This window comes from Sinocyclocheilus rhinocerous, unplaced genomic scaffold (genome assembly GCF_001515625.1).
Source record: "Sinocyclocheilus rhinocerous isolate Xijiao unplaced genomic scaffold, SAMN03320098_v1.1 scaffold480, whole genome shotgun sequence".
Lineage (NCBI taxonomy): Eukaryota > Metazoa > Chordata > Actinopteri > Cypriniformes > Cyprinidae > Sinocyclocheilus > Sinocyclocheilus rhinocerous.
This window is the reverse complement of record NW_015655401.1, coordinates 1985861-2000446: the sequence shown is the minus strand read 5'-3', so window position 1 is coordinate 2000446 and position 14586 is coordinate 1985861. Positions and strand designations below refer to the sequence as shown.

The following is a 14586-nucleotide window of genomic DNA, read 5'->3' as shown; positions in this document are numbered from 1 at the left end:
AAATAATGTTCTTTTTAACAACATCATATGACCCCTTTAACTAAAATTTAAAATGAAAATGGAAAATACAAAAATAAAAACTAATTAAATATTTTTCTAAAAAATATATAATTTTCATTTGCACTTAACATGCATTTAAGTGTCTGAAAACATCACATTCGGTTCACACTTAAGCATATTCTTTATTATTTCTGTAGTAAGTGCTCTTTTTAAAAGCATGCTAAAGTGTACTTCTTTTTCACAAAGGTTTTCTTTGTAAAGCCGCTTTGGAGCAAGTTAATTGGCAGCTAATATTCAATTCACATGAACATTTGAAAGAAAGTCTTGAGACTAAAGGTTTTACACACTGACCTCAGACCAGTCTGAGATCTCCCACTGCGGCCCGCAGCTTTTGCTCTTGCAGGCTTTCCGTGTGATGGGCTTCTGCAGCTCCACAGCCTGACACAGCTCATCATAAACAGAGCTGTCAAATCCCGGCGCCATCATCTTCCAGCAGCGCACCGTGCGGAACTGAAACCCCTCTCCACATGTCCGGGAACACTCGCTCCAGCGACTAGTTTCCCACCTGCCTCAGAATACAGGACACAACAACTTCAGATCTGTTATCAACAGCATCTGCAGCTTCCAAACATCTATGATTATGGTATAACAAAGAGTGAAAAATTTAAGGGGGTCTGAATACTTTCCGTACCCACTGTATAATAAAGCAAATAAAAAAATTAAATTAATCGCTTGAAGTTTTCAGTATCAAACCTGGGCAGGCACTCTTTCCCTGTGCAGAACTCATGTGTGGGCTCTGGCCTGGTCAAAGCGTTGCAATAGCTCTCATCCACCTCTGACCCATCATACTTCACACATAAGGCATAAGATGTGCTTATGCCTACAGAAACAGAGTATAATGTCAGGTTGCTTGTAAAATGCAAATGTGTCTCACTGTCTGTGTGTGCTTGTGATTTCACCTGTTGTACACGTTGAGCTACAGGGCGCATACGCAGAGACCTTCCATCTGTACATGTCGGACATGCTGAGGTCACGATCTAGAGATTCCACCTCAAACTCATTACTAAGAAAAGAGAAAGAGAAAAAGATGGTGAGCAGTGCTGCTCATTATTTTTCAACTTTTACTTATGTCACACAATTAAAATATTCTATACTTATCTTATATAATGTTAAAACAATGTTTTTCATACAAATCAGTTAACATATAAATCAACTATTTATTCACAAGGAAAAACAAGTCTGTTTTAACAAGGAAATTAGTCCCTTATATGCTATCATGCAGCATAGACATTTTTTGTTTTCACATAGATAAATTACAGTTACATTATAGCTGCACATTGTTTCACATTTTTTTGTAAAGCAAATAGTTTTGTAAAAAAAAAAAAGAAGCTAAATATAGAAAAAGAAAACTTAACATTTATGTATTTAACAAAAAAAGTAAAATATATTATATATATATATATATACATTGCTAAAAATTGCTTTTGTGGTCGGACCAGTGAAAATATTGGCAGGCCAAAAAAAATGTATCCTATTTTTCCCTCCGGAATTAGTCATTTAATTATGACAAGACAAAATATACACCTAAGAAATTGCCACAAGAGTTCATAAGCCGTTTAATTGAATAAGGCAAGATTGGAATTGGCCAGCCCAAGTTTGAGTTGACTTGTGGTCCTTTCCCAGTTCTGTTCTCCTCTCTTTTTTCTCCAAATGATTAATGTCTTGATTTAACTGTCCAAATAAAGCTAGAAAAGCCAAAAATATAACTATAAAAAAGCTTGTTATTTTACAGTACATCGGCTAAAACAAGTGCACTTATAACTCAGACCTTGAATGCATGCACCCTGACGCTTTCACACTTTGTATGTTCTGAACAAGAATTTGATTCATTGAACTACATTATCATCAATACAGTTACTACAGCAGAAAATGTAAATCCCCTGAGTTCCTGCATATCCATAATTTAAGAAAAGGTTCATTTATTTTTCATAATTTCATGTTAACTTGCCCTTTGAGAACTGAAGGCTGGGAAAGGAAAATATTTCTACCTTTTTCTACCCTAACAAGCACATCTGTGGAAGGGATGCAGTGACGTTTTGAAAGATTGGTGCACATTTCCATTCATAACAACTCAAGCCAGACCATGGCAATAAATATGTCAGAGCATTCATCTAAAGGCTCAATCCGCTCATATGCCCTCCGTCTGACCTCTCACTGTGGGGGGTCTGCACTGGCTCCACCTGGTGGAGCTGGAGAAGGTTGGACCGTTGGTTTGTTGAGTCATTAGTCCTGGGCTCAAATACAGGCTCTCCATCTGGGCCGTGCATGTCCAGGTTGCCTGGGTAGATCTCCAGTGTCAGGCTGTTGTCCAGTGAAGAGTTGAGCTTGAGTACAGCACAACCCACAAGTGCAGAACCGTCTTTACAGGGCTGTCTGGAGCCTGAGGGCCATGATGCTCCATCATAGAAGAGACTCTTCAGAACCGGTGTAGAGGTGTCATTGGAGTCACTTATAGACGAATCACCATCAATCAGGTTGGAATCAGGGCCTGAACAACAGCAAAGCATGTTTAAATGTGAAATCAATCAATCAATACATGACATCTTAGCCAAGATTAGCTTTCCTTTAAAGTATACAAGTTATGTACAATATATACAGTAACTTAATATAAAAAACAGTTTTCAGAAATTTTAAATGGCTTTTATAGAATGTACAGTACATTTAACAACATATACTCTACCATTCAAAGGTTTTGGGTTGGTAAGATTTTTAAAAAATAATACATTAACACTTTTATTCAGCAAGAACCTGTAAAAGATTCCTATTTCAAATAAATGCTGTTTTTTGAACTTTATATTCACCAACGAATACTGAAAAAAAAAACTGTGATGTTTTCCACAAAAATATTAAGAAACACAAACAATTTCTAAATTGATAATAATAAGAAATGAGCACCAAATTATAGTGATTTCTGAAGGGTCATGTGACACTAACGAATGGAGTAATGGCTGCTGAAAATTTATTTTTGCCATCACAGGAGTAAAATACATTTTAAATATATTCAAATAAAAAAAGTTCTTTTTAATTGTATTCATATTTTACAATATTACTGTTTTTTTGTATTTTCATCAAATAAATGCACACTTGGTGAGCATAAGAGACTTCTTTCAAAGACATAAAAGCATCTTTCTGAACCCAAATTTTTGAATGGTAGTGTATGCAAGTGTATTAAAAAAACAACAACAATATTTTTCATACTTATATATTAAGCATTTACAGTAAAAACTATATTAGCATATTTTTAGTAAATCCTTCAATGCTAGTTTACAGTAAAGCTAATATTAACTGATTTTATATCTGTAGATACATCTGTAATAAACTGTAATACAAGTTGCTTTCACACTTTGCTTTTTTTCACACTACATTTACTTGAGTTTGAAATCATGTTTCATATTGTCAAAATATTCCTGCATTTACAACAATCATGAACCATACTATAGTTCACATGGACAGAACTCCCGTTTTCCAAAAAAGCCCAAAAGCAGTTTTCAAGCAAAACAGTTATTACATAAATCAAATGAAGCTAAACTTTATGGTCAGTCAAACCCTTGTCCGCAGCAAAACCTCTTGTTTCAAAGCAACATGAAATGCCAATGAATGAACCCAAAATGTTTCCCCCTAAAGCGTACTTACCAAAACTGCCTTGTGCCTCAAGATGGTGCATTTCAGCATCTAGCTCGTTCTGGAGAACCTCACTGGCAGGTCTGAACAATACCAGACCAGGCAGCTCACTGAAGTTTACAGAGGCCTGAAGTTCCCACAACAGCTCCTCATGGCCCACATGCACCTCCACATTATCTTGAAGTCCCAATGAAGTGCTCTGATTGCCTTTCTTTCCATACTCCTTACGAGCCTCAATTTCATTATGAGTGGAGGACAGCTCTGTAGAGGACATGTTAACCTTCTGCTCTGCCGGTGAAGGGTCTTTAGATGTCTTTGACATCAGGTTGCTTATTTGAGGTTGCTCAGGTGTAGAGGCCATAGGAGGTGCCGCCCTCAGCTCCGGAGCTTGAGGAACTGTGTACTCATATGTGATGTGAGGCATCTTTCCATTGAGGTTGTAATACTGAACAAAAGAAAACAGGTACTTAGAAAAGACAAAAAATATATACTACATACTACATGCTGGCTGAGATATTTACACATGAGATAAAAATATGGTTGTGATGATTTTACATACCTATATACCTACCATGACATTCAGGGCCTGATGGGTGGGACCCTGAGCCATGATGTACTCAAAGCCATCAGAGAAGAGGTTAGCCGGCCTCCTATATTTAAAGACTGTCCCAGCAACATGGAAGTTCTGTGGATTGTCAATCACACTGTTCCCATTGAAGAAGAAGTGACCAGCTTCATCAGACAGAGCTAGAAAATGATGAAAGATACATTTAATCGTCTCTCTCTCTCTCTCTTCTCTATGCCCACCTGAATTTTGACAGATCAACCCAAGAAACACTTACCCAAGATATTTTCAGTTTTCCGCCGCTCTATGATTTGGATATCAGTAGCACCAACCGGTATATTGGCTATGAACACATAACCTAGGACACAAAGACAAATTAATACATATTAAACCATTTGTAACATTTAATTATTTGTACATAATGTTTGTGTTTAATAGGTGTCAAATGAGACATCTTTGTTAAAGTGATAGTTCAGCTAAAAATGAAAATTTTGTAATTACTGACTCACTCTGATATTGTTCCAAACATGTATAACTTTATTTGTTCTGTGGAATGTAAAAGAATATATTTGGAAGAATGTTGGTAACCAAACAGTTTCGGTTCCCAGTGACTTCCATTGAATGTCAAAAAGTATAATGGATGTCAATGGGAACTGAAATTGTTTGGTTACCAACATTCCTCAGAATATATTCTTTTATGTTCTACAGAACAAAGAAAGTTGTGCAGGTTTGGAATGACACGTAATAAGGACGTAATGACAGAATTTTAATTTTTGGCTGAACTATCCCTTTAATTTATAAAATACATGGATAAAAAGTAAAAAATTTGGCATGAGACGGTCTATTCAATCCTTAATGCTAACATAAGGTATACCTAACTGTGTGATCCCTTTCCGGTAAGATCCTGAGACACGATAACAAGAACCTCCGTTTCCACCACAGACTCCACATTTGTCTATGGTTTTACTGGAATACAGTTTCCCATCACACCCTACCACCTGCAACCAAGAGAATAGAACGGTTAGCACTGAGTATAATCTCACAAACACAGGGCAAAAGTGAACTGATCTCTGTCCCATTAGATTACACTTACCCGTACAGTACCTCATATTTAGAAGATATTTAATTATTCATTATAATTTCCTCTATTACATTTAGATTATCTACCACCTATTTAAAGCTAATCTTTAAAAACAGTAATAACTGAATAACCTTCTGAAATCTCAAAATAAATATATATATTTTTATAATATATACACATTTCAGCTAAACAGATTCCATGTTTCTATGTCTGGTTTTATTATAAATTTTGAAAAAACTGATGACGATTCATGATTTTTCTTACGAGACCTATCGGTATCAACCAATAAAGCGTTTGTCAATCGAAAAACTGCTTTGGCTAGAATGCTGAGCATCCTAAATATAGCATTAATGTAACCTTCTCACCTTACAGGACCTTGGCTGCTTGAAGCTTGGAATAATCTTTTGACCAAATATTATTCTGACACACCTGACATTGGCCCTCGATGCAAACACCCTGGTAGATCCCGTCCCTGCAGAACGTCCCGTCATGGGCAGGCACCAACAGCTGCCTTTCTCCTGTGGTTGTGGTGCACTGGAGGTCACATGGCTTATTGGAGATGTTGATGTAATCATCTGAACAGGAGGTGACATCAGCAAAACATCATTACGATCTAGGCTTTAGAGAATTCCTCTAGAGATAATATGTCTTCATGGCACTGAGAGGCCTCTTTTGTACATAGGGGACTATGGGCTGAGGAAATAAACCTAAAGGGGCATCTGTGAGCTGTAATAGAGCTGGCCAGGGGCCAAGACAAGAAATTCAGAAGAGTCTAGAACACTAAAAGACTAGTGAAGGAGAGCAAATGAACTCAGAACACTAAAGCGATTTGAAAAAACAGAGAGAGAGAGAGGTGGAAAAAGAAAACACTGAGGGACGTTTTTTACCCGGATAAAGTGGAACCCACTCATAGTGCTTCCTGCCGAAGGCTTTGGCATTGAATTGAGAGCACTGGTGCTGTTTGAAGCTGATTCTGCTGTTTGGGCACGGCTAGGCAAACATCCAGACAACAATAAAGACACAGCTCGTGAGCCAGGCAGCAGGTCAAACAGCCTGCAGATATTAGAGCTTCAAGCCAACATGTGTATAAATGCACAGATGGAGTATTCCACCCAGTAACACAGTCACATTATTATGGACTATCCTTTAATTATGCACAAACATCTTTATGAAGATCTCATAAACTTTTTAGGCCATACCTGATTTGTACACAGCTGATACTGTTTGGACGGTCCCGTGCAGAACGAACTGTTGAGGTTTTGGGTCGACGTCAGTCTGAAAAAATGTCATCTGTATATAAGTCCTCCACATTTTGATGGGACATTCAATTCAAAATTCTAGGAATGCACCTATCTATAAGCTGATTTTTATTGTACTGTTATAGTGGACAACCAGCACATAGCCGATATTAAATTCAATTTTGTCTTAAAAAATAGAATAAATAAATTAAATTAAATAAATCACTTAAAACTTGAATCAGTCTTTTTAAATGCTACAAGTGAATTTAGGCACCTCAACATGTAAAAAAAAAATGGATATTCATTTTGAGATTTGTTAAAGATTGCATTTACCAGTGTTTTTAAATTATTAGTGTTTTTAAAGATACATTTTAAGTGAGTTCAAAGACAACATAAATGTAAAAATAGAGGAAATGAGCTGCATAATTATATATCCAACATCAGACATTTTTGATGAATTTAAAATTGAAAAAAAAATCTTAAATATCCTTTGAAAATTCACATCCTTTTTAGTTGTTTTTTCCGTCTTTTTTTTTTGCTATCACTTCTACTAAAAAAAACCTGCTTACACCAGTACTGAACCAAACCAGTCCAGGATGGTTTATCTACCTGGGCAGTGGGCACCAGTGTTAGTTTAGTATTATTTATATAATATTTTAGCTTTTCATTTTTTGCACTTTCAGTTTTCATTTTTTATTTTATTTTTAGCAATTTTGTTATGTGCTTATGTCATTTTTAATGTTTTTCTTTTCTAAATATTACTGTATGGGTTTAATGTATTTTAGTTGTTTAGTTTTGTTTTTATTTATTTCAGGTTTGTTTAATATTTTTAGTTTAGTTTATATTTATTTCCAGTTAGTCAATTTAGTGATTCAACTTAAAGGTGCAGTAAGAGATCTTGGAAAATGCTAACTTTAGCCTGATAGCACTGAAAGCGAATGTCCCACCCTCCCTGCAATCGCCGTCCAAAGCCACGCCGCCTGAACGCATATACGCTCCCTCACAGACCAGAATACCAGAGACAACATTACTACAATAGGCTACATCAGCGGTTCCCAATTCCAAGCCCATGTTCCAAAGTTAAGTAAACTTCAACGGATTTCCCCCGCTCAGGGAGTAGGGAGCAATGAACACTGTGTAGGGATCATATCGATCGGAACACAGTTCATGCACGTAGCTCACTTCTAACGAGCTGGCGCGAGGACTGGATTAACCGCTGGGCTACATCATGTGTCATTCACCAGTGAGAAAACTTTAAAAGTACTACAATACCAGGAAGGAAGATCGGGTTGTTGATGTATGTCTGCCATTCTTGCTCTGTCTAAACTTAATGATTGCTATCGGGATGTGAAGAGACTTTCAACCAGCATAACAAAAAATGTTTCTAAAGACATTCACCTATTGCACCTTTAATTCTGTATTTCAGTTAGTTGCCAAAGAAATATTTCAAATTTTTGTTTGTTTAGTTTTAAATTTAATTTTAGATTAATTCCACTTCACATTATTTTTATATAGTTTTAGTTTTAGGTACTAAACTAGTTAACTGTGAACAAGAGTACTTCAGCATCCCATACTGGTAACCAGCATCCATATTCACAGCATATGCCACTGGGATCCCTCTAAAACGTTTCCATACATGATTCTCCTCATCTTTCTAGCTCTCTCTGTCCCCTCCCCCCACGCACACACCTTTCGCTGCCTCCACCATACTGGGAAGTGCTAATGGGAGCCAGCTGGACTGGCTCAGCTAGGGCCCTTATCTCCAGTGGAATCTCCCCAAAACGTTTGACCATTTGCTCTAAAAGCCATTTTATAAATATGTTTGTCATTCTGAGCAGAATTCCTTGTCATGTGGGCCAGACATTCCTCTGGGTGCTCTGGAGGATATTAGTCAAGGGGGAATTCTCTCCCACTTCCCCCCTTTCTCATTGTGAGGGTTCACTTGGGATAGTCTGTGCTCTGGTATAGGCTGAGGATGGTTTATCTTTAATGGATAGAACAAATGGAGAAAATTAATAAACTAATTCATAAATAAATGTATAACATTTTTAAAAAATAAACTAAAATAATTAATACCTTTTTTTTTAATTATTAAAAATGTAAATTTAAAACATAAATTCAATTAAATGTAAACCAGTTACAGATCAAACTTAAGTTTAAAAAAAAATCTAAGTAAAAGTGTGAAAGAGAGACTGAGGATTCAGGGCCAAATAATCTCACATTAAATTAATTTGTGACCTAAAAGTTGATCGTGAGTGACATTACCCAGTGTGAAAAGTGGGTACAGACCAGGGTCAAATTGACGGCTCTCAACCCATAGTGGCATCAGAGCTGTCACTTCTGATTAATACAGAATCAGAGGGTCATTTTTCCTCGGGTGAGCTGTATGAGCTCGTGTAGCAGTTAGGAGCGGTTTACCTTTGTTGCAGACAGTGACGCTCTTGAGAGCGCACTCCTCCTCCGCAGGTACGGGAACAGGTGGACCAGCTGCTCCATTCACCCCACCACTGCGCTACCTCATCTGGCTGGAAATCCTCCCTCCCCTCACTGCTGTCCTGGCAAAGACAGAGACACAGTGCTTCACTGCTGCACACTTGCATGATAACATGGAAAATCTGTAAACAATGGCAATTATTGTCAGACACAAGCACTTCTCTGTGCAACTTGTGGGTAAAAGCAGTCATGACTCTCAAGGCACTAATATTAGTCAAATGTTGTTATAGTACAGAGTTTGTTTCCTATGTTGGACTGCACCTTATTTAAAGAAAACGGTTGAAATGTAATATAATATAATACAGAATGTAAAGATTCTGTAGTATTTCTGAATTGAAACCACTTGTCAGATTGCAATGTTTTTATATATTTTAAATAGATAATATTGTGATCTTGTTTCATGTGTTGGACTTAAGCATTTACAGTGAAGTATTAACAACTCCATTTTATTTTATTTTTAATTATATGGTTAAATTTTAAGACAGAAAGCAACTCAAACACATTTGCAATATAATATAATATAATATAATATAATATAATATAATATAATATAATATAATATATTGCAATATAATATAATATAATATAATATAATATAATATAATATAATATAATATAATATAATAAAGAATATAAAGTCTTTGTAGTATTTCTACATTGGTTTTTGAAACCACTTGTCAAATTGCAATGTTTTTATATATTTTTTAAATAAATAATATTATGCTGTGACGTATTAACAACTCACAACATCATTAACAATACAATTGCAATATAATATAGAATGTGAAGATTCTGTAGTACTGATTCTCTGATATACAAGCAGAAAAAAATAGAAGGGTTGAATAGAGTGTGATGAGAATAGAAAATAGAGAGCAGAATAAAAAAGAAAAAATAGGACAGTAAAAATAAAAAAAAGCACTTTGGCAAAAATTCAAATAAGACTGGCTGTCTAATACTGTCTATGAATTTTCATAGAAGAAGCCCAGACAAGACTTGACATTAAAGTTAAGAGAGACTTTGTGACTTAAAAAAGAAAAAATAGGACAGTAAAAAAAAAAAAAAGCACTTTGGCAAAAATTCAAATAAGACTGGCTGTCTAATACTGTCTATGAATTTTCATAGAAGAAGCCCAGACAAGACTTGACATTAAAGTTAAGAGAGACTTTGTGACTTAAGAGAAAGAGAGAGAGAGAGAGAGAGAGAGAGAGAGAGAGAGACAAGTCGAGGGCAGTTTTAGGGAAGAGATGGAGTCGAAGGTGGATGGAGCCCCCCTAACAGCCCAGATGAAAGGGCCAGTGACTGTAGGCAAATTAAGCAGACTCCTGTTGTCTAGACAGCAGGTTAATTGCTCCTCTTCAAGCCGTGCATCAGTGAACTTTAACACAACACAGGCACGGCTCCATGGAAAGTCTTGTGAAGCTCTCAAAGAGCTGCCCAGCATGGCTGATCTCAAACCAGCTTTAATGGTCAACGTTGGATTTTGATATAAGGAGGCGGATTTACACAAAGACCAGAGCTCTATGCACCCGTTGACCCATCTTGAATAGTGTGCTGTTTAGTCCACAACTGACATTTGGAAAGTTATGGTATATTTAAGCATGAAATCCACTTTTCTGAAAGTGATATTTTGACATAGATGATATGTCCACTAACTGTCTTTTTTTATGACTGAGTATCTTTAGAAGCATAGGACTTACAATAAAATATGACCCTTAAAGTAAGAACACTGACTTGTCCTGCAGGCTTGTAGAAAGCATAATGGTATGTTTAGTTGTAAGGGAGTTTAGCAGCCCCTTTCTACAAACCCAAATAGTTTGGCAAGAGCTAATTCAGTGTCCCCCGCCCTAAACGCAGGGGATGTTAGGGGGATCTTGTCCAAACAAGAGTCTGCATGCCCATATGTTTTTTATCTGAATGCCCTCTGGATGTTTAGATTCTAAATAGACAATAGACTTTTCCCCACTTTCTAATGCATCCTAAAACAGAGACCCCCTAGGGAGACGAGTTTCGAAATGTCACTTCAGCTGAGTTTAGTCTGCTGATGCTTGAACACGGCGCCAGTCAGGTCGAACCGGTCATAAATGCACTGAACTGAGCATCAAAACATATTTTTTAGCACAACAGTAGGCTAATATTGATTTCAAACAGCATGTATGAATAATGCCCATAAATGTTAGACCAAACAGATGAGGGAATGACAATGCTCTATTTATGGACTGCTATAGCAGGATAAGACTAATGCTTTACATTGTAAATCATTCTTTTATTTCGGATCTTTTCAGTGAATCGGTAGATTCGGTTAACCTGTTCCAACGATTCCTTCATGAATCAAAATGAATCAGCGGTTATCGAGTCAACACTGATGGAGTGAAAAGGAAGTTAGTGGTAGAACTGCTAATACATACAACTTGACTGAATGACAGCTTTATAAACACATACGCAAAACAGAGTTTGTTTTAAGAAACAACCTATTGAAACTTTATGAGATGAATCATGGCTGCAACAAAAGACCCAGGTAATACATTTAGGTTATAAAAACATTGTGTGAACATTGTTTTGAAATGTTTCTAAAACGTTGAAATGTCCAGTCTTCTTGTCGTGATTCCAACGTTATTTAAATGTTAGCTACAAAAACATTCCTTCCAACACCCTAACTTTATTTTCACCCAAAATGTGTTATTTGAATTTTTATTTCTAATATTTTAAGAACATAAATGTCCAGTTTTCTTGCCGTGATTAGAATTATTAAAAAAAAAAAAAATAGTATTTAAAGGTTTCTTAGAGCATTCATATCATAGGCCAATAAATAACATCATGCTGATCTCATAACGTTTTCTGCCAACGTTATGAGCTACGTAAATCAAATGTTAATAAAGTTGCAAGAACGTTCCATAAACATTACTCTCAGAAAGTTTTGTCCCAACTTTTATAAAACTTTTAAAAAACGTGAAAGCTGTGAGAACGTATGTAGCTGGGAAGAAATGAAAAGCAACCTTTTAGAGTATGTAAACATGGGATAACGGGGCCGCATGATGACGTGACGTATGGAACGATATATAGCCTATATATATTTTTTATAAGGTTCTTTGAAACTAACTGTTCGAAAGAATCGATTCGCGGAAATGAGTCGGAGTTCTCACCACTAGATTCACCTCGATTCAACTCACTCTTATGCTCTTGACTCAAATGCTACAGAAAGAAAAGTTGTCGTCGGCACGGAGTCCAGAAGTCAAGTGAAAAAGAGATTTTCAAGAATAATAATTCACTTTAAATTCATTAGGCCTATTAGCTCGCGAATTGTTAAAATATGCTCGCGAAATATCAAAACGTGCTTGCGGTTTAATAAATCACTATCAAAATCGTAAAAATAATCAGCAGCTTTTATTTGGTAATTCCAGACATAAAAACTCAGCTGGGCTTTGATCTCAGAACACGAAACAGCACAAAACGCGGTATATAAGAGCAATGCCGTGCTCGTGGACGTGGTCAAAACCGTGTTTTGGTGTTAAAGTTTGATGTTACGCCTGCCACAGTGGCTCTTCTCGTTTCCCGCATTGTAACCGGCATTTGTAACTGAGCGCTTATTCAAACTAGCGTTAGTAGCCTAGATCAAGCCTACGACTTCAAGCCCAAAGAGTGTTTCACAACGATCTGTACAAAAATGAACGCGATTTACCTTAACATTTGCACCTGCTGCCGTATTAATAATCCATAAGTGTAAGACAAAGTAGTGTAGTACAATATGTCCGAATCTTGCAGTCCAGAGACAGTACATGGTTCATTTGAGAACAAGGAGACCTCGCCCCCCTGATCTTAACCAAAGACTAAAGAGAGAGAGGGGCTCGCACTTTGAGGTCTAACGGTGAACGAAACCCTTGATGCATTAATGGCTTTACAACCTGCTGGAAGAAAAGAAAAGGGGGCTGGTCAGACCCACTGTGATTGACCTTGTAGATTTCAAAGAAGGCTACAGCATCCATCTCCTTGTGGATCCAGAAAGAGAAGTTTGCCTACATTAGTAATGTAAACGGTCTGAGTGAACTAATAATTACAGGACAATGTTAAACAAAAGCCTTCGGAATCACCTGGCATTTGCTAACAGTCTTATCACCTGATCACAGCCTGTCAGTTTCATGTTATTGCCATATTTTTCATAAAACATCCAATTAATGAGTTACAAACATAAAGAAATGCAAAGACAGTGTTTTTAGGGGTTAAATCTTAGGATTTTAAGGGGTTATTGGTCCATTTGCATGTTTCTTCCTGTGCATATAAAAAAATGATAAATGAATGCTGTCAGCTGCAATGAGAAATATTTGGGTCTAAACACCAATTTGATGCAAATTTACATTTAAATCACATAATGTCTGTTGTTGTTTTTTTAACAGCCAGAACACCAGAACATTCTGGTTAAAAGCTCAGTGCAACTATAACAGACACAAAGATTAAGAGGAAAACAAAATGCTCATTATTGCACCTTGGACGTGGTACAATCACATAAATGAACACTTTAGATAATGAATCTGTTTTCTTCTCATGCCACAATAAATGTAGGTTTCTGACAACAAAAGCATGTTCAGACACCCCACCAAAGAGCCTGTGTCACACCACTGATTTCCCTGACTGTGCATTCCACTATTCTGTTGCTATTACTTCCAATATAAATGAGTATTACATTTGTTAAATAAAACATCAAAGCAATCCACTCAGTAGCATAATAAGTTGCAGTCAAAGTAAAAACACAAAAATAAAAATTTGCTTTAAAATGTACTCCCCCTCAGGCCTCATCCAAGATGTAGATGCGTTTGTTTTTTCATCGGAACAGATTTGGAGAAATTTAGCGTTACTTGCTCACCAGTGGATCCTCTGCAGTGAATGGGTGCCGTCAGAATGAGAGTCCAAACAGCTGATAAAAACATCACAATAACCCACACGACTCCAGTCCATCAGTTAACATTTTGTGAAGGAAAAGCTGCATGTTCATAATAAACAAATCAATTAGCACTTTTTTAACTTCAAAATGCATCCTCTATCCATAATATTGCTTTCTCCAGTGAAAAAGTTGTTTCATCTGAATCAGGAGAAAAATCTGCACAGATCAAGCACTGTTTAAAATTAAAATGCCTTAATGATGGATTTGTTTCTTACAGAGTCGGACTCGTACTTGTGAATTATTGTGATGTTTTAATCAGCTGTTTGGACTCTCACTCTGACGGCACCCATTCACTGCAGAGGATCTATTGGAAAACAAGTGATGTAATGCTACATTTCTCCAAATCTGTTCTGATGAAGAAACAAACTCATCTACATTTTGGATGGCCTGATAGTGAGTACATTTTCAGCAATTTTTGGGTAAAGAATTTCTTTAAACAACCATTTGTGGACATGTATTTTTAGACTCCATCACTGACATATACAGGATGAAAACTCCACACTGGAACATTGCCAGGCTATTGCAGATACTTGATATATGAAACAATAGACACCTGTGATGAAAACCATGGCTTTTGATTAAAGACCTATGGCAG

General features: G+C 36.5%; 1 protein-coding gene across 1 annotated transcript in view; it reads right to left on the bottom strand.

Moving 5' to 3' along the window:
• Positions 1 to 12833, bottom strand: part of LOC107718186 (ADAMTS-like protein 2) — a 22312-nt gene extending 9479 nt beyond the window's left edge. Inside the window, exons 1-13 of the mRNA XM_016525168.1 lie at positions 12735 to 12833; positions 8984 to 9120; positions 6527 to 6602; positions 6215 to 6317; positions 5757 to 5902; positions 5121 to 5244; positions 4524 to 4604; positions 4253 to 4428; positions 3694 to 4126; positions 2209 to 2548; positions 960 to 1063; positions 754 to 880; positions 352 to 565 (exon numbers count right to left, since the gene is read on the bottom strand). Coding sequence (XP_016380654.1) covers positions 352 to 565; positions 754 to 880; positions 960 to 1063; positions 2209 to 2548; positions 3694 to 4126; positions 4253 to 4428; positions 4524 to 4604; positions 5121 to 5244; positions 5757 to 5902; positions 6215 to 6317; positions 6527 to 6602; positions 8984 to 9120; positions 12735 to 12833 — 2160 coding nt within the window. The remainder of the gene's footprint in view (positions 1 to 351; positions 566 to 753; positions 881 to 959; positions 1064 to 2208; positions 2549 to 3693; positions 4127 to 4252; positions 4429 to 4523; positions 4605 to 5120; positions 5245 to 5756; positions 5903 to 6214; positions 6318 to 6526; positions 6603 to 8983; positions 9121 to 12734) is intronic.
• Between the last annotated feature and the right edge of the window lie 1753 nt (positions 12834 to 14586).